The sequence below is a fragment of the Nyctereutes procyonoides genome, unplaced genomic scaffold, assembly GCF_905146905.1.
Source record: "Nyctereutes procyonoides isolate TBG_1078 unplaced genomic scaffold, NYPRO_anot_genome, whole genome shotgun sequence".
NCBI classification, from domain to species: Eukaryota; Metazoa; Chordata; class Mammalia; order Carnivora; family Canidae; genus Nyctereutes; species Nyctereutes procyonoides.
In genome coordinates, this window is record NW_026575140.1 from 67,281,004 (window position 1) to 67,302,722 (window position 21,719).

At 37.5% G+C, this 21,719-nt stretch overlaps 1 protein-coding gene across 1 annotated transcript in view; it reads right to left on the reverse strand.

Moving 5' to 3' along the window:
* Positions 1-21,719, reverse strand: part of ARHGAP20 (Rho GTPase activating protein 20) — a 134,720-nt gene that overhangs the window by 51,716 nt on the left and 61,285 nt on the right. The window contains 1 exon segment of the mRNA XM_055306426.1: positions 2,935-3,099. Coding sequence (XP_055162401.1) covers positions 2,935-3,099 — 165 coding nt within the window.

Here is a 21,719-nt window from a genome sequence, read left to right on the forward strand (position 1 = left end):
CAAATATTATCATAATTTCTGAGGGAAAAACACCTAAAAAGGGTGAAGGAAAATACTTTCCTTCCTAAGAACTGAATATATGTTACAAGTAAAAAGTCTCTAAGGTCCTAACGCACAGGAAATGGATTATTAAAGCAAGTTTTTGTTGTTTGCTTATCTACCTGCAGACTGAGCGTAAAACTATACACATAATGGGTACAAGGGGGAACAGTACATCAGGCCAGCCACTGGGAATACGGCCTAGATCAGACCCTAGCTCAGCCACCTTCTGTCATAGGACCGTGGATGAACTCCCATGAGTCTCAGTATTCATTACCTAAAACAACTCATCTTGGAGGATTGTTAGGAAAATGTAGTAGGATCTTTGCGATTCTCTTATCATAATACCTAGTATACAGAATCCATCCAATACATTTGAAGAAAAGAAATGACACCTAATCTACACTAAAAGAATGATTTGTTCCTCTATTAATAGCATATCACTTTAAATGGACCTAGTACAGAGGCGTGGATGGGAGACTTTTCTTTCTCTATATTCCTTATAACATCAAATCCACTTCCAAAATCACATCATAGGCATTACTTACATTCAAAACATGTTTTAAGCTTTGCTGATAGTGAGTTTCATTCTATTATGGTTGGAAAAGATAAGTCATAAGATTTCAGTCTTACAAATTTTAAGACCTGAGATATGACCTCACAATGTCAGAATGGCTATTAAAAAAAAAATCCAAAAAAACCAAACAAACAAGCCAAAAAGACAACCAGTACTGGTAAAGGACATGGAGAAATTGGAGCCCTTGTACACTGTTGAATGTAAAATGGTTCAGCCATATTGGAAAGCAATATGGAGGTTTCTCAAAAAATTAAAAACAGAACTATTATATGATCTAGAAATCCCACTTCTGGGTATTTATCAAAGAACTAAAATCAGGATCTTGAAGACATATTAACACTCAAGTTCAATGCAGCACTATTTATAATAGCCAAGGTGTGGAGAGAACCTAAGTGTCCACTGATGAATGAATGGGTAAAGAAAATATGGAATATTATTCAGCCTTAAAAAGATGGAAATGTAATGTCCAATAACACAGATTAACCTGGAGGACATTATGCTAATGAAATACATCAGTATTTATAAGAGGTATCTAAAATAGTCCAACTTAGAGATATCTAAAATAGTCCAACTTAGAGAATCAGAGTGCAGTGTTGGTTGCCAAGGGCTGGGGGAGGGAGAAAAAGAGGAGTTGCTCATTAACAACCATAAAGTTTCTGTTATGGAAGATGAATACATTCTAGAAATCTTGCCTATTAGTTAACAATATTGTATTGTACACTTAGAGATTTGTTAAGAGGGTAGATCTCATGTTATGTGTTCTTACCATAATGAGAAAAAAGAAGACATTTTTTTCTAAAGGAAAAAACCCAACAGATTCTGAAACCATTTCCTTATTTTTATATTGCCTCTAACTTAAAAAAAATGTATCAATGGTTCACTAAGCTTTTCTATACAGTTTCTCACTAGATGAGTGTTTAGTTAGATCCTTTTACTCAACACAATCTTAAGAAAAGACCTGATTTAATGCTCAAAAAACAAAACAAAAACTTTCTCTGGGGGAATTTTCTAATAAAATCCATAAGAAAAGGGGTAAGTACCAGAGATAGCAGACCACGTATTGTTTAAAAGCACAGACTCTGATGTAAGATGGACCACGGTTCAAATGTAAGCTCAACTAATGACTACCTTTGGGATCTTGGTGAAGTCGCTTAACTTCTCTGAGTATCAATTTTTTTCTGTAAAAAGAGAAAAATAATATCTGCCTGACAGAACAGTTCTGCAAGTTTAAGTCTCTAGAAAAATACTTAACATATAATATGATCCAAATAAATGTGAGGTCTCTATTGCTAGTAATACCACTCATACTAAATACACTGCTTTGCAAAATTAGAATTTAGCTGTGCCCATGTCTTATTTACGACATGATATGACTGAGGTGAGAGTGAGGGTAAGCTGAAAAAAGTCTTTGCTTTTCTCTAGTGACTAAAAATCTCTTTGATGGTAATGGATTTATTAAAATACTCTTAACTTTTATTAGGTTTGATAAACGAGACTGAGGGATGGAGCAAGTAGCAACCAGCATACTCTGGGCTGAGTGTTAAATGCATGGGTATTTAGTATTTGGCAGAAAGTAAATCCTTTTGGCTACCTCTAAAGCATTCCAAATATGTGTGCCTCCTTCATTTAACTGCCACCTCCCCAGATAAAGCCCTCACTGAGTTTCTTCAGGACTACTGTAGCCGCCCGTCCAGGCTCCTTGCTTCTCTACTCTTGCCTACTCTCTGGTCCATTATCTATCCTAGCCAGAAACAAGACCTTAAAAACATGAACCACATTGTGGTACACCCCTAATTAAAATCTCTTTGAATAAAATCCAAATTCCTTATCACAGCCTATGTTGCACCTGGCTTCTCAGGCAAGCCCCCAACTACCCTCGCTTCCTGATACTCCCACCCTTGCGTGGTTGTCCTCCATGCACATGGCTTCAATGATCCCCCCCCCCCCAACTCCCAACGTTGCCTACTTAACATATACCCCACATTTTTACTTCACGCTGTACCCTATTCTCTTCATAGCACTAATCACAATCTGTAATTTCTCCCACACATTCCATCACATTCTGCACTGTATCCCCTATATGTATTCAGAACGTGGCAAAGAATGGAACTAAGTGAACACCTGTTGAATGAATAAAGCAATTGAAATGTTTTGTTTTCAAAAGTCAAACAAAACAAAAACATAAAACTCACTTCAGATATTAGTTATGGTAACAGAAGCCAGACATTCTTTACAGTAAGCACTGAACAGAAAGGTTATCTTTGTTAGTGGAAATGCAATTTTATAATGGTAACTGAGAGGGTTTACAGTGTACTCACTTGATTTTGGCCACAACAAACAGATCATTGAACAGGAAAAGATGCCGCTCCTGCCTCTGCAGGCCTCTTTTGAGTTCTACCCTGCCATCAATGAGCAGAGTCCTGCTGGAGCATACAAATGATGAGAGAAATGTACATGTATCCACACTGGCAGAAGGACTCTCCCTGTAACAGATCAAACACCACAAATCTTTAGTCAGATGATCAAATATAGGAATGAGTTCTATAACATTATAACTTCTAGTTGGTCAAGGAATATAAAGCTCTCCACATCTTTTTAATGCAATGGCATAGTTTCTTAATTGGTCCCTCAGTCTCCCTCTACTCGGTGGCCTTTTACATTTCATTATGAAATGTTTTCAAACACAAAGCAAGGTTGTAAATTTTATAATAAACACATGTATATACTAACCTAAATTTTACCATTAAAATTTTACTGCACCTCAGTATCTAATCATATATCTACCCGACTACCTATCCTTCTATCTGTTCAATAATCCATTCCATTTTTGGCATTTCTGTGTAAACAACATAACAGCAGTACCTCTCCCCTTAATGAATATCATTAACTAGAGTTCAATATTTACTTATAACTTAAAAAATGAATGTACAATGAAATGCTCAAATCTTAGGTATATGTTCACCAAGTTTTAATGGATATATTCACTCGTGTAGTCTAAAACTTCATCAAGATAGGAACATTGTCATCACACCAAAGTATTTCCTCTTGTCCCTTCTCAGTTGTTATATATACTAGCTTCAGCTTCTAGGTATTGGCCTATGGGTGGTTTATTTCTTCACTGCAGGCTGAGACCACCAGCTCAAAAGTATAATGGCATCAAACTTATATTTTTACCTACCTGATTATTTAAAAAATAGCCCAAACCAGATTTTTAGCCATTTGTGGCTTGATTGTTTTGTGTATGCCACATAATTACACCCAATATCTGCTAGCCTTGCTAAAATAGAGCTTAGTGATGGTAAGACTCCACGTCACTCCTGCCCTTCAGAATTCTCTGACCCAGAGATTCTCTGCTGTGCTGCTGAGACGTGTAATCTTCAGAGACATCCTCTTTGATTCCCCTCATTTCCAATCCCCCTCACCTCCCTCGTCCTTTTCCTCTTCTGGATGTTGGTATTTTGATCATAAGCCCCAAGACAGTCTCATGCTATGAGGAGCTTCCTTTCTCCTGCAACCCTGCCCAATGGTATCTTTTTCCTTGTTCAGTCCTTAAATCCCTCAAATTCCTAACAACAGTCAATCCCCACTCCATCACCATCAAGGCGATCACTATTCTGACTTTTTTTTCCCACCAAAGATTAGTTTTGCCTGCTCTACAGTTTCACATAAATGCAGCTGCCATGTGTACTTCTTTGTATAAGATATTTTTAGTCAGCATGCTTTATTACATTTATCAGCAATCCATTCCTTTATGCTGTTCAAGAGTATTCCATGACATAAATATAATAAAGTTTGATTATTTCTTCTCCTATTGATGGACCTGGGCTCTTTCCAGTTTTTAGTTATTATGACTAAAACTACTATTAAACATTGGACTAGTCTTTTTATGACCTATGTTTTAATTTCTTCTGAATAAATATCTAAGAATGGAACTGCTGGGTCACAGAGTAGGTAGATGTTTAATTTTAGGAAAAACAGTTTTCCAAAAATGGTTGTACCAATTTTTATTCCCAAAAACACTGTAGGAGAGTGCCAGCTGCTCCACAACCTTGCCAACATTTGGTGTTGTCAATCTTTTAAATTTTGGCCATTCCAGTGGCTATATAGTAGCACCTCATTATGATTTTAAGTTACATTTCTCTGAGGACTAATGATATTGAACACTTGTATATCTTCATTTGTGAATCATCTTCTAAATCTTTTGCCTACTTAGAAAAATTAGGTTATATATTTTTATACTGAGTTATAGGAATTTTTTATATATCTTGTATACTCATCCTTTGTCAGATATGTTTTAAAAATATTTTTTCCTTATCTGCTGCCTGTACATTTTCTTGATTCTGTTTTTGATGAACTTTATAAATTTTGAAGAAGTTTAATTTATCATTTGTTGACCTAAGAAATCTTTACCCATCCCCAAGTCATAAAAGATATTCTCTAATGTTTTCCACTAAAATCTGTATAACTTTACTTTTTGCACATCTAAGTATGTGATCTATCTCAAATTAACTGCAGCTTATAGTATAAGGCAGGGGCTAGGGTTCATTTTGCTTTTCCATATGGATACCTTATTATTCAGCACCATGTTCACAGAAGACCTTCCCTTCTTCAATGGATTGCTTTGGCACCTTTGTTAAAAATCACATGAGTATAGAGCATGGGTCTATTTCTGGGCTCTCTGTTGTGCTCCACTAACCTATTTGTTAATCCATATGTCAGATACATTTTTATCCTTACAGTAAACCATGAAATTAGGTACTATATGCCTACTAGCCTTTTTCCTTTTTGAGACTGCTTTGGATAATCTAAGTCCTGTATATGGAAATGTGTATTTCCATATGCATTTCAGTGATTAATAAAGATAAAGATGAATAAAGATTAATAAAGATAAAGAACACAAACAGAGAAATGTTACTGTGGCAGAGGAAGGAGATGAGCACAGTTTCAAATATACTTTGTTTGGATTAGGTGGTGTGGGGAAACCAGGCAGGCAGCTAACACTTAGAAGAGATGTAGATTTGGTGATCATACAAAGACAGGTGTATAAATACTATAGGAATGGCTAGAACTGCACAGAGAAGGAACATAGAACACAAAAAAAAAAAAAAAAAGGCAGAAACACTTCCTTGAGAAAAGATGTGATTTGAAGGGGGAGGAAAGAAGAATCTGTGAACAAGATGGAGGCAGGTGAAAAAGTAGCAGAAAAAGAATGAAAAGCAGTGGTGGTCTGGGGTGCTGAAATTGGTAGAGGGGTAACAAGTTGAAGCCTGAAAAGATGTCTGGGAAAAAAAAATCAGTTGGTCATTAAGACCTTCAAGAAAACAATGACAGGAGATTGAAGAGGTTCTGAAGAACTCAAACAGCCTGAGGCTTGAGGAGTAAAGAATGAGAAGGAAGAATTAAAGGCTGGTTCTGGTTATTTTTTAGCAGCTTCACACTACTAGGTGACTTTAAGAGGAAAGGCAGGAAGAGGAGAGAAACAATCAGCCCTGAAGGTAGGTGTTATTACCCCTCATTTTGCAGATTTGGAAGCTGATTTTCAGAGCAATTAAAATACACAATGACTTACAAGTAAGTATGGTTTCAAAACATGTATTTAGAAAAATTCCATGTAGCCTTTCACAAGGACAAGCATTTCATTCACATTGAATGAAATCCCTCATCCACCCATGGTAAATGAGCTCAGTAGCTTAGGACTTCATGGGTGTAGGTAGGAGAAGAAGTGGGCTCTGGATGGGTTTTTTTACTAAGCAGTGTGACAGGGTGACTTATTTGGCTGCCTCAGTTTCCCCATCGTAAAGTAAAGGCAGTTGGAGTGGAAGATCTTTAAACGGTTTTTATAATTTGTATATGGGAATAATATAAAAACATGTACTCAAAAGGTGGAATTAAGATTACTAAGGTCAGAGAAAAAGATAATGGATATGGTTAGCAAGCAACCCTAACCTATAGTTTACAAACATAGAGATAAGCATACTTGAGAATCACCTCAAGGAAACAAGTCAGAGTTCAAATAAAATTAAAACCAAGAAACAGTCGTGACAAAAATAGCAGTAAGAATGTAGAAATATTTATTAGTCTAATTTTAAAAGGAGTTCAAATAACAAGAATTTGTCGGAGTCTCCATCAAAGGTTAGGGTATAAGAGGCCATGTCCTGGCATCTCAAGCATCTGGTTCACATGGTAGCCACAATAAGTGGAGATTTGGGGTTATCTGTTTCCTGGGTTGGAACAGTATGGGTCACAGGGTCTCATCTCCCCTGGATTTACTACACCACTGAGTGCTCTCAGATATTGTCTTAGTAGTTAGCCCTCCCTTCCTCTGTTACTGCTGTCCTTAAAGTATGGTCCCCAACAAGCAGCATCAGCATCAACTGGAAACTTCTCAAAAATGCAAATTCTCAGGACCACCTCAGACTTACTGAATAAGAAACTCTGGAGGGATGGCATAGCATTCTGTATTATTTAACAAACTCTTCAGATGATTCTAATGCACGCTGAATTTTGAGAACCACTGCTGTCCCAGACTCTGTAACACCCTTGGCTCTAACATTCTAAAATTCTACAACTCTGTATTTGAATTAAATATTAGTAGCATATATTTCTACTTCAAGTGAACTTGTGAGAGCTGTTCCTCCATTTCCTGTAGTTCTGGGGCTATAGCTACCTTTCCTAGGAAATGAATTCCATTCTGCTCACTAATTGCTAATTACGCAATACTATGTGTGATTTAAAGAGATGTGGGCAGCCCAGGTGGCTCAGTGATTTAGGGCTGCCTTCAGCCCAGGGTGTGATCCTGGAGACCTAGGATCGAGTCCCATGTCAGGCTACCTGCATGGAGCCTGCTTCTCCCTCTGCCTGTGTCTCTGCCCCTCTCTCTCTCTCTCTCTCTGTCTGTCTCTCATGAATAAATAAATAAAATCTTAAAAAAAGAGAGAGAGAGAGATGTATAAGTGAGGAACAAAGACAATAAACCAATCAGAGCTGTCTGAAAGGGAAAAGGAGTTTCTCTATTTAATATTGTAGACTGAAGTTCCGCACTGATAAAAGGCCTATCATAGAGAAAAATCCTTTCTATTTCAAATTTTTTTTGAGATGAGGAGTGGGAGGAGGCATAATCGCATCTTTTATCATGTAGTGATTTTCAAATATTTAGAAAAAAAGAATGAAATTTCACTTGCTGTTATGGAAAATGAGTAGGGACAAGGCTAGTAAGCAAATAGATGAAGAATAACACAGTATTTACACAGCTTTAGTTTCTTAATCTCTGGACAGAAAAACATTGTAAGGAGAAAAGCCATCTTTTCATTTTGGTTTTAGGTTCAGTAAGTAACTGCTTTTTAATTTTAAGCTGTCAGATAGTGGTATGGCTTAAACTAGGGATCCTCAAACTCAAGGGTTCCAAGAGTAAATAGTTTAGGCTTTGTGGGCTATATGGTCCCTGCTGTCAACTACTCAGCACTGCCACAGTTTCACAAAATCAGCCACAGACAATACCTAAATGAACAGGTGTGGCTGTGAGCCAATCAAACTCTATTTGCAAAAATAGGCTGCTTGTCTGGGCCATAGTTTGATGACCCTTGGCTTAATTAAACAAGTTCTAAAACATTTAAGTACTCATAAATAAAGGCTAATCTGGAATAATAGGAATTAGAATTTTTTGTTTGTTTGAGGTTAGTACAGGCCAAAATTTAATTAAGTTATTTTTTTAAAAAATGTTTTGCACTTTAAAGCAACTCCAAAGGAATTTCATACATAATAATTCATTTTCCACCTCACAATAATAGTTTCAAATAAGTAAATTTGATGGTGGTGTAGGGGAGAATCCACAAAAAGGTTAAAATATTTTTCTTTTTCATTGTGGATTTTTCAATGTACATGTCTGCAGTCTGTCATTTTGAGGATCTATATATAAGTATGGATTTATATTCATACGATTTCAGCAAGCTAAGCACTGGTTAAAAAAAAACCACAACCAACATTCATGTAGTAGTCTAAAGATAAACATCTCAGTACTCACATAATTTAAAATGAAAAAAATCTGTCCTAGAAGGAAACAAAAGCACAAATAACCTTTGTGTTTTTAAAACTACAATCTTAATCAGTGTTTCCTACTTAAAAATGTATTTCTCAATTATGTGACTCTGAAGTGTTTATTTTTATTCTGAGTGCATGTAGATGTGTTTATTTTAGTCTTTTAGAGTATGGATAGGGGGAGCAGGGCAAGATTGTAACCTTCTATTTAGCCTCTTAATATAGCCTGATTAGGATTTACAAGTTATAATTAACAAAGCTCTAAAATGATCTAACAAATACAAGCTGAGTCTAAGAATTAACCTGCTGCTGGCTTCTTATGTATTAACATTCCATTTTCAAATAGGTTTGTGAAGCCATTTCTAAAAGGCAAAAAGGAATTTTATAACCTTAGTAATTTTTTGCTAAAATAAGATAATAGTTTTTATGAAACTTGGCCATAGTAATACCTCTTAATATTTTTTACTAAGGCTCATTGTAAAAGTGAGTTTACTTTTAGATAACAATTTTACAATTTTAGAGGTGGTGTTACTTCATCATCTTAAATCAGAGAAGAAAAGACACTAAAATTCAGAACAGTTTTTGAAAGTTTGTTTATAAGTGATAATTAGTAATTATGACAGCAAGTACTAGATAGGATCTTGATAACCTCAAAGCCTAGCACATGGTTACTGCTCATTTCCAAATGCCATCTATTCCATGAAAAATTTCTTTCAGTTGAATTCTTGATGTTATCTCCTATCTGATATCTAGCACTTATATCCTGCCTTGTACCTCTGAAATATTCTCATTCAACATGTATTGGGTATATGATTGCTGTGTAATAAGTTAATTATTTGCTAGAGTGATATGGATTGCATTTGCCTGTTGTGTACCAGTGTTAGAGAGAGTCATGGTCCCCATGGTCCCTGAGGTCGAGGAATTACTGTGATAGATCCATCAGACAGTAAATACAATAACAAAGTAGTGAGGTAAGTGCGATAAGAACTTCAGCAGACTCGGACACAAGAGAGAAGCAAAAACAGGAGCCCTATCTGGGCCTGCATGGGTCAGAAAAGTGTCTTGGAGGAACCAAAGTCTTAAAGGATGGACTGGCCAGTGAAGGTTGAGGGCAGTCTGAGGGGAAGGAAGAGCAGAGCGACCAGGCCTGTTGTGCTGCAGTAAGTGGTGAAGTTCAGAAGATGGGAGTGACACAGGCCTGAGAGGAGGAGCAGCAGATGCGGAAGGGGCCATGTTATGGAGGTTTCTCCTATCACATTTAGACTGTATGTGAAAGCACTAAAAGATTTTAAGAAACACACTGTGTTTTGTAACTTGTTGAAGAAAACAGATGAGGGCAAGCTTAGAGGAAAAGAGGAATTTACTGCAATAATCTTAGGCAACAAATGTCATGAACCCAAACTGGCAATGAGAAAAGGACAGAAGATATAGAAAAAAAAAAAACATTATCAATGTTATTAAAAATACAAATTGTTAAAATTTGCAAATTGATTAGTTATGGGAGAGATATAGGACAAAGAAGAAGAATATAAACCCAGCGCCCAGCCTCTATTTATTTACTTATTTTTAATTTTCATCCAACATATATCTGTTAAGCATCTCCATGTGTCGGTGCAGCATCGAGCTAGATGGTGAAGAAGATACAGGGTAAGCAGCTCAGATTTATCCTCTACTCGTGAAACTCTGAGTGTAGCTCTACTGTCAGCTATGTTCTTGACATCACCCATCATTTTTGCTTAGTTCCATTTGTAGCAGAGGTTGAAAACCACAACCCACAATCATATTTTATTTGGCCCACCCAGAGGTTTCAAAAACATTTGGTTTTGAATATCCAGTTCACCACATTCCCTCTCTTGCCACGTTTTTTTTTTTTTTTTTTTTTTTTTTTTTCTGTTTACTGCACCTCCCTGGGACCTGAAAGCATTTAAGTCTGTGATTCAAGCCTTAGTGTTAGTCTTTTAAACTACCTTAATTTTTACTTTTAAAATGTATTTTATCTTTATTTTTAAAGATCTTATTTATTGATTCTTGAGAGACATAGAGAGACAGAGACATAGGCAGAGGGAGAAGCAGACTCCCTCTAGATAGCCTGATGCAGGACTTTATACTAGGATCCCGGGGTCATGCCTTGAGCCAAAGAAAGGCAGATGTCCAACTGCTGAGCCACCCAGGTGCCCCAATTTTTATTTTTGAAAAATTCATGATAAAATATACACAAAATAAAATTTACCACTTGAACTATTCTAAAATATATAATTCAGTGGCATTTAGTATATTGACAATGCTGTGCAACCATCACCACTATCTAGTTCCCAACATTCTCACCATTCCCAAAGGAACACTTGCATCTCTTAAGCAATTACTACCTGTTCCCCATTCTACCCAGTCCCTGGCAATGACAAACTTCTTCCTATCTCTATGGATTTGCCTATTCCAGATATTTCAGACCACATTATAGGTGGCCTTTTGTGTCTGATTTCTTTCACCTGGCATCATGTTTTGTAGGTTCATCTATATTGTAGTATCTGTCAGTACTTTATTCCTTTTCATTGCTGAATAATATTCTATTGTATGGATGGACCACATCTGTTGATCTATTCATTAGTTGATGGTCATTTGGGCTTTTCCACCTTATGACCATTGTGAATGGTGCTGCTTTAAAAATTCATGTACCGGGCAGCCCGGGTGGCTCAGGGGTTGAGCATCTGCCTTTGGCTCAGGTCATGATCCCAGAGTCCCAGGATCGAGTCCCACATTGGGCTCCCTGCGTGGAGCCTGCTTCTCCCTCTGCCTATGTCTCTGCCTGTCTCTTTTTCTCTGTGTCTCTCATGAATAAATAAATAAAATATTAAAAAAAATAAATAAAAATTCACGTACATATTATTTATTTGAACAACTGTTTGTTTGTTTTGAGCATATACCCAGGAATGGAATTTCTGGATCATATTATAATTCTATGCTTAAGTTAATGACAAACTACAAAACTGTCTTCCACAATGACTATATTATTATACATTCCCACTAGCAATATATGAGGGCCCATACTTTTGACTCTTCTCTCTGGTCTCCACACATAATCACATTTTATCTTTTAAGGATATTCAAACAAAAAAAATAAAATCTCCTGAGTCTAGATATTTACAATACCTACTCCTATAGTTTGTCATGAACTCCTAATTGGACTCTCTACTTCCTTTCTCCCTTCTTCAATCTATACTACTCACATCTTACTTCTATTAAATCAATCTTCCTGATGCACATGTCAATGATCATGGCACATACACTGTCTAAAGAGTCAGCCCAACTCATTTACCTAGCTTTCAAATTCTACCATCTGTTTACCCTAACCAGTTGATGACATCTCAGGTTGGAATTCTCCATATTGCCTGTGTAAAGGTAACCCTTGTTGAGTCTTTTTTTTTTTAAATTTTTATTTATTTATGATAGAGAGAGACGACAGAGAGAGAGAGAGAGAGAGAGAGGCAGAGACACAGGCAAAGGGAGAAGCAGGCTCCATGCACCGGGAGCCCGATGTGGGATTCAATCCCGGGTCTCCAGGATCACGCCCTGGGCCAAAGGCAGGCGCCAAACCACTGCGCCACCCAGGGATCCCCCCTTGTTGAGTCTTAAGAGAATAAATTAGTCCAGATGTAGTTTAGAAGAAAAAGAGATGACTACTGAAATGAAGCCATAAAAACCATTAACATCAAAATTTAGCTTATTCAGCAATAAAAATCTGTCCATTAGGTATTCACGACTATCTCAACAGTCAACATTCAAAGCACATTTTCAGAAAATCTCGTCTAAAGCAATTATCTGTCTTATTGACAGGATAATACATGGGGAAGCCTGTTACATTTCAACAGTCATCATCCAGAAAAAAATACATTCAAATTACCAAATAAAACTGTACATACATGATAACATGATGTGGCTGCATGTAGTAGGTGCTATCATGTCCACCTCAAATTCACATCAATGCTGCATCATGCAGCTCATATTATAGCTCTGACTTGGTGGAACAGAGCCTACTGATAGATAATGTTGATAATCAAGATCAAAATGAACGAAGCTAGCACAAGGATTTTTAGAGTAAACAGGAAAATGGCTGGATAAATAGTGTGAGCAAGGCCTTAAAAGCAAAAAATACAAAAAGGAGAACTTTTAAATCATCAAAATTCTAATTGGAACACGTAGCATAAGTGACATAATGAGACCCAACAATCTTATGTTAACAATCCTAATATTTAAAGAGCCAGGAAAATATAAACACTAGAAAAGCAGAGACAGAATAGCAATAGGGAAAGATAGTGATAAACAGTTACACTAACAGTGCACAATCATATACAGAGAGATACTACTTCCAAAAAAGGGACTAAACTACATCACTTCTTTAAAGCCTTGACACAGAAGTTGTTCAACAACATCTATTAGGAATTCACTTAGTACAAAGCACTTGACGTTACAAGGAGAGAACAAGATCACAAAAGCACTACATCTGAGAGCTTAAAAAAACCCCACAACCCAGTTTACATATAAGTGAAACACAATGATGTAAGGCCAAGTGAAGAAAAACCTGAGCTTTACAACTCTAAACACTCCAGTGAAAATGGCAACTCTATGAAAACAACCTTATTTGATTATGAAATAATCAACAGGAACAGAGACTCCAACAAGGACTGGAGAAACCTTTAAACCACTTTAGTCACTGTGTGGCCTGCTGACCTAAAAATACTGTATTATCATAATTATCAACTAACATTGGTTTGGGTCATCATCTTGACTCAGTTAAGAATGCTAACTATATTCAAGCTACTCAAGGAAATTTATATGTGTAGTGATTGCAATGTGATATAGTTCTATGTTAGCTTGTTTACTGACTCAGCAACAAACCAAGTCACCAACATGCTGGTTGGGCACTCCAGTACTCTAATTAGTTTGGTTCAGGTAATAACTATATAACAGTACACCGGAAGGAACAAAAGAATCATACCTGATTAAAGATAGTTCCATCTACAGTTTCTGGATCTGCTGAAGTTAAAAACTATCATTGGATAAACTTCTAGTTAGAAAATTAAAAAATATCATATACCTGTGAACTAGAAAGTCCTCAAGGCAGTACATTAATGGCAGGGACTTAAGTTATCTGCTACTTCCACCTCATTTAGGTCAAAATGTTAATATTCAGGTTGATCAATAAATGTGCTGATTCAATTGGTTGATTTGTAACTAATAGAGAAGGTTTACCTTTGATTGGGAACTTTATTATTTTACCAAAATACCTACAAAATGTATTTCACAGTAAGAAAAAACTGTAGAATAGATACTTAAAGGCTTTTTAAAAAAAAAATATATATATATATATATTTTTATTTATTCATGAGAGACACACAGAGAGAGGCAGAAACCTAGACAGAGTCAGAGAAAAGCTGGCTTCCTGTGAAGAGCCTAATGTGGGACTTGATCCCAGGACACAGGATCATGCCCTAAGCCAAAGGCAGATGCTCAACCGCTGAGCCACCCAGGCATCCTGACTTTTTTTCTTTTTTTTAAAGAAAATCACAGCAATGGGGATCCCTGGGTGGCGCAGCGGTTTGGCGCCTGCCTTTGGCCCAGGGCGCGATCCTGGAGTTCCGGGATCGAATCCCACGTCGGGCTCCCGGTGCATAGAGCCTGCTTCTCCCTCTGCCTGTGTCTCTGCCTCTCTCTCTCTCTATCATAAATAAAAAAAATTAAAAAAAAATTAAAAAAAAGAAAATCACAGCAATGAGTTGAAGTCTCTTAAAGAAAAAAAAAAAACTCTTGGGGTGCTGGGTAGCTCAGCTGATTAAGCGTCTTTCAACTCAGGTCATGATCTCAGGGTCCCGGGATTGAGTGCCATGTCAGGAGCCTGCTTCTCCCTCTTCCTCTGCCCCTCCCCCCCTTATGTGTTCTCTCTCTTCTGAAAAATAACATCTTAAAAAAAGAAAAATCCAGGATCCCTGGGTGGCGCAGTGGCTTAGCACCTGCCTTTGGCCCAGGTTGCGATCCTGGAGACCCGGGATTGGGTCCCACGTCGGGCTCCTGGTGCATGGAGCCTGCTTCTCCCTCTGCCTGTGTCTCTGCCCCTCTCTCTCTCTCTCTCTCTCTCTCTCTCTCTCTGTGACTATCATAAATAAAAAAAAAAAAAAAAAAAGAAAAATTCTCCAGGGGTTTTGAAACAGATTTTGAGCACATTCCTGGCCTTGATATATTTATTTCAAATTAAGTGAATTTGGGAAATAAAAGAGAAAATAATTTTTTAGTGGATGCTAAATAGAAAGTTCTATTAAAGGAATATTTTAATCCAATGTGTTGTTTTTCTATATTGAGATGATTAAACTGTTTGATGAAGTTTAACCTTTATTTTTAGAATCCCAAAACATATTCCATATTTACAAATAATTTGCTCAGTCACATATTAATGATTGACTACAGTGCATTAAGCCCTATTCAACACACCAAGGATATAAACCAGTGAAGTAGCCAGACGCCATGAAAGAATTTCACCTTTCATTCTAAGTGAGTTAAGAAGAGGGGATGGTAAACAGTATGGAGGAAGACAAAAGTGGAAAAATGTAATACTTGCTTAAAGAAAATTTAAAAGAAAATCATAGGAATTAGATGGCTAGAGCTTCTTAAGTAAGAATTCATTAGAGGCTTTTTGAAAAGTAGTAACTCAGGAGAAAAATAATGGTGGTTTGGTAGTTATGGAAATGGTAAGACATAGTTCTATTCTGGATATATTTCAAAGGTAGACCTTAAGAGGATTAGATGATACACTGATTTCTGATGTAAGCAACTGGAGGAGGGGTGGGGATAAGAAATCTGGCTTTGGAGATGCTAAGTTTGAAATACCTATTAGATGTCAAAGTGGAGATTTTTTTTTTTTAAGATCTTATTTATTCATGAGAGACACAGAGAGAGAGAAGAGAGAGAGGCAGAGACATAGGCAGAGGGAGAAGCAGGCTCCATGCAGGGAGTCCAATGTGGGACTCAATCCCGGGTCCCCAGGATCACAGTCTGGGCTGAAGGCAGCGCTAAACCGCTGAGCCACCTGGGCTGCTCCCAAAGTGGAGATTTTAAAGTTATGAAAGAGATCAAGCCATCTAGGGAATTAATATAGAGAACTTCCTCAAGTACTGAGGCCTGAAGCCATCAACATTTAGAGGTTTTTCAAGGAAGGAGAAACTGACAAAGGAGAATGAGCTGGCTGTCAGTAAACAGAACCAAGAAACCCGGAGAAGAAGGGAGAGATTGGAATGTCCAATGCCAATGCCAAGGACGATGATTTGACCATTGGACCTAGCATTATGGCATTACCAGTGACCCTGTCAAGAACAATTCTGGCGGGCATTCATGAAGAAATGATTCCAATTTGGTTAACATCAAATTTTTGGTAATTGATGATTTTGGAGAGTCATCCTTTAACTTTTCCAAAAACATGTTCAACTTTTGGAAAGAAAATTGTTAAGAAGATACCAAATAAAACTGGAAACACACAAAAGTAGTATCTAAACCCAAGGAAGTACTAATAAAATGGCCTTGGTCATTAGTTGGGAACTATTACAAAGCTCCAACATTATTCCCTCACTATAAGAGACAAAATAAGCTGAATAGAACCTAAATGCTATCTCATAATTTCATATGTTCCAGAAGTTTCTCCCTCACAGTGCTAAGATATATTTTCCCTCAGAGAATACAAAGCATACTTTCTTGTGCTTATTGGCAGTCACTTCTATCAAACACTAGCAGCTTTTCATAAAATTGGTGTTTAAATCAAGAATCAGTTAATATGTTATAAAGAAAAGATGTCTGAACTTTCTTTGACAGACATTTCAATTTTTGAAAAGAATATGTTTTAAAACTACTATGTGTAAGGTACTTGAACAGCTTACCAAAAAGCCTGGGATGCTGTCTCATTCAACCTTTGGGACTGAACAATATTTCTATCCACCAAACTCAGTCATACAGATTACTGAATTCTTGAAAATAGGACTTAGAAATTGTTAAGGACACCAGTAATTATAATTCCGGAAATGGTCTCATAAGTCCCATGCCATAACATGAAACACTTTTGATTATTTTTATTTATTCAATTTTATTTTTTGAGAGAGAGGGTGTATGGTGGGGGAGAGGGGCAGACAGGAAGAGAGAAAATCTTAAGCAGGCATCATGCTCAGTGTGAGAGCAACGTAGGGCTCAATCCCACAACCTGGAGATCATGACCTGAGCTAAAATCAAGAGTTGGATGCTTTTCTGATTGAGTCACCCAGGCAACCCTGAAATGCTTTTTTTTAAAAAAGTAAATCTCTGTTGTTGGCTTGCAATAAAATATTCTCATTTGTCTCCTTTTGATAAAAAAATAACCAAAATTCAAGTAACTGAGCTTTCCAGATAGCCTGGTTGTTTATTTTACTATACTAAAACTCACTTATTGTAGAATAAAAACAATAACATATTTAAAAGATGCTGTAGTTTGTTTGAGTCAAAGCTGACTTAATACTTTTCAAGTGTTCATGCAAGCCTATGCTGGGAAATCCAACGTTGACACTCTTAACCTTTCAAAGCATTCAAATTCTAACATACCTTCCAATTTCACACAAAAGTAAACCCAAGTAACCATATAATATAAAAGCTTTACGTAAAGCATGTACAATATATACTGTCAACAAATGTTGTGTTGACATTTTTTATAAATTTATTTTTTATTGGTGTTCAATTTGCCAACATACAGAATAACACCCAGTGCTCATCCCATCAAGTGCCCCCCTCAGTGCCCATTACCCAGTCACCCCACCCCCCGCCCACCTCCCCTTCCACCACCCCTAGTTCGTTTCCCAGAGTTAGGAGTCTCTCATGTTCTGTCCCTTTCTGATATTTCCCACTCATTTTTCTCCTTTCCCCTTTATTCCCTTTCACTATTTTGGAAAAGCAAGTTTTAATTTACTACTGCCTAAGAAACTGTTTTCCAGTTACTAATTCTTTTCACCTGGGACTGTAACCATTGGTGCAAGTATCTGAATGAAATGATGATGTAACACAGCACTTGAAAAGCCTGGTATTTTAAGTAACTCCTTTTATCTGGTACAATTTTAATATCTGTCACCAAAACAAGAAACACACACAAAAAAAAAAATCCTCTAAATTGACCAGGCACATATGTTGACTGGCATCTAGAGGTGTTGAAGACAGTGTAATTAGATATAAAAAAGATATAATAAAAGGTCACAGAAAAGGGATGTGCCCTCAAATATTGAGGGAGTTTACGAGTCGGAAAGTATCCTTTTTCCCGTGTGGCCAAGGAAGAAGACAAGAGGCCAGAAGAAGTTTCTCAGGGGCATCAACACTTGACCTGAGTCCTTCAGAGACTTATGCTTTGGACCACAGAGAAAAACTTCAGCACAAAAAGATCAGGTGATTTGCTAAAGGTCACCAAACTACTCACTGCACAGTCAAGTCTCGAACGATGGCTTCTCAATGCCCAAAGCAAGGAGGCTTCAGATCAGGCCCTACACTTGGGATAGAAGCAGCAGTTCTGGCAGCACTTTTCATACAGTTTTTCCCCGAATAAGTGACCTTTGTCTATTTTTCCATTTTTCTGGCTAAAATAGATCACAACAAAAAGGACACGGATGGGCAGCCTGGATGGCTCAGTGGTTTAGGGCTGCCTTCATCCCATGCTGTGATCCTGGAGACCCTGGATTGAGTCTCGCATAGGGCTCCCTGCATGGAGCCTGCTTCTCCCTCTGCTTGTGTCTGTGCCTCTCTCTTTCTCTGTGTCCCTCATGAATAAATAAATAAAATTTTAAAAGAAAAAAAAAGGACACTAAGAACAGGAAAAATTTAGTTTTTGTTTAAATAACTTACAGGATATTCTTTCTCTCTAAACAGAAAATATATGAAATCTTTTTTTTTTTTTAATTTATGATAGTCATACAGAGAGAGAGAGAGAGAGAGAGAGAGAGAGAGAGAGAGAGGCAGAGACACAGGCAGAGGGAGAAGCAGGCTCCATGCACCGGGAGCCTGACGTGGGATTCGATCCCGGATCTCCAGTATCGCGCCCTGGGCCAAAGGCAGGCGCCAAACTGCTGCGCCACCCAGGGATCCCTATATGAAATCTTTTTAAAGAATGTCAGTATCCTGGTTTACGAGCAGTATCTGACCCATGATAGGTATTGTAACTACTTGCTGATAGAATGTACTACAAAGGAGTTCCATGGCACTTCATTATCATATTTTTTTGTTCTCTACTTATTTCGTATCTGTATGCCATGTTTTCCAGTGAGCACTCTACAATGCACATCAAGATAGGATCCATGCCTTATTTCTAATCCTATTTCTAGAACCGTGGCTAGTATAGAGGACTCAGATGTTTGCAGAATAAACTGCTAAACAAAACATCCTTAGTTTCTTCTCCACCTACAAAAAAAGTAAAGTGGAGAAATCACTCCATTTAGCTGGATCATTCAGAAACTAGAACCAAACTCCAAAGCCACTCTGTTTGGTACGAATACTTTTTAGCTGGAGTAGGGCAGGGGTGGCTTCTGATTGATGATCCTCATGGTTTCAACAACAACCCAGGGGAGCAGTGCGCAAAGAACAGAATGAACTCTCTTGAGGGGAGGCAGACCTGTTTGATAATTTGCTCCCATTCTCTACCTCACTTTATGATTTTGGTCTCACTTTACACCCATGCCACTGTATTTCTAAAATTCTTTTCCCTCACTGCTCTTAAATAAAAATAAAAATGAGGGGAGAAGAATCCCAGAAAGATGAATATTTGACTTCACACAATTTAGTTCATAGTGGCAGGGCTTTTTTTTCAAAGGATCAAAGCATTCCAAAAAGTGAGAAAAAGCTAAAAGCTATTAGAAATAAACTAAGCCAACTGTCTCTCTTGCCCAAGTTAATAGACTCTAACTCACCCCCTCAAAGACTTGGGCTGTGGGCACATGTACACAAGCATGCACTAGGATGCCCAGCATGGTTTTGAAATTCTAACCCCTGACACAAGGGCAAATCTTTTAATTTTGTTCCTTACAAAATACAAAGCTTGGCATATACTCAACAAACGTTTGCTGAACTGAAACCCAAACTAAAGAAACACAAGAAGCATTAAAATACTTTCCAAACAGATCCTAGGCATGGGGAACCATCTTACCAAAATTATATTAAAAATTCTTTTATCATTCTCAAAAAAATTCTTTCCCTCATGTTCAAGTTATCAAGAGAGTAATCAAAATGATCATAAATTAATGCTAAATAACAAATGTTTTAATTTCTATTTCTCCTCTAAGTCTCTAAAAATGTTAGTAATAAATGAAATACTTTTACAAATAACCACTGGTGCACGTTAAAGTGTGAAACCCACATATTTATAACTAGACAAAATAAAAATTGACAGCTCAACTAAAACCAAACCACATTTTAAGTCATTTTTCACATAGCTAAAATGACATCACTGCCTTAACAAAGCAAAAAGCACGCGTTGCATCTGTGTTGGTAGAGCTGAGCAAACACACATGTGGCCTGATTTATTTCCAGACTGAAAATTTTAAGGCACTGCTCTGAGGTGGTTTCCCTGACCATTCAGCACAGTGCTAAAGCAATATGCCCTGTCATAGAAGCCTTGCTGGAAAGAGATTAGTGAGAAAATGCTCTACTGTTTCTATCATTCCCAATAAAATTATATTGGAATTAAATTCCATAGGTTTCTGAATTTTGGGGTTCAGAGAAGATCTGAGAATAAATCTTTAAAGCAGAACATGATTAAATTCTAATGGAAGTGTCATTCTCCTGATTCTTCTCCACTCATCTCACCTATAGTTACATGAAGTGTTAGCATTCCACAAAAGCATAGTTGAAGTAACTACACTTGAGCTGCCAAGACTCTATCCTTTTTATATCAGGAAGCTAAGTAGACTTAACCTTTGGAAACAGAAGAAAACAAAAGGGTAGTGATGGTAATGGGGGAGGAGAAGGACAAGACTTTTCTTTCAGAACCAGACCCTTTTTTTTTTAAGATTTTATTTTTATTTATTCATGAGAGACACACAGAGAAGAGAGGCAGAGACATAGGCAGAGGGAGAAGCCGGCTCCCCGCAGGGAGCCCGATATGGGACTCGATCCCAGGACACTGGTGCCTCCAGAACCAGACCTTAATGTGTTCCAAAATTTCAGAACAAAATCAGACCCCCTGCTTTCCTTGAGGGCAAGGGTTTCTGACTGTCTTGCTCACTGCTGTGTTACCAGGAGTACCTGCCACAGGAAATACTCAAGAAAATATCTGCTAAATGCCTTATGATGATGAATGTTTATCTTGCTATAACTGTTACAGTCATGGGTCTTTTTCTGAAGGTGGCGGATTTCATCAGGGTTAGTGACATGGGAAGAGACAAGTCTCTGAAGAGGGTAAGAGTGCCAAGCTCTGCCTTCTCACTCTTTCTTTGATCTGGTGCCTCCTGAAAGAGCTCCTTGGGGTTGGCACTGAGATAACTAGAAGAAAAGGAGCAAAGAAAAAAAGGAGCAAAAGAAATGTACAAATGATATTTTCTAATGATATGTTATTGCCTTTATTCCCCATATGGCCCCTCAGGTCTCTGAGTATCTTCCCTGGGATGTTAACAGGTGCTCAGCCCTGACTATCCTCCCTAGTCACACCCTGTCTAACTGCCTTATTTTATCTTCTCATACTACTTTTTTTTTGTTTCTTTTTTCCTTTTTTATTATTTATTTTCTTTAGTAACCTTGACACGCAACATGGGGCTTGAACTCATGACGAGATCAAAAGTCACACGCTTTACCGACTAAGCCAGCCAGGCACCCGTAGGTACGACTTCTAGTACTCACATTTGTTGGTGTGTTCTGCTATCCACATCCCCTCACCACACTGTAAACTTCATGTGAGCCAGGTACCTTACAGCTATCTACCAAAATGCTAGATAATATCTGATACATAGTTGTCAATATATTTGTGGAATAAACTAACAATTGCTAGGCAATGTTCTAAGCAATGAGACCAACAAAATGCCTTCCCTTTTACAGTTTA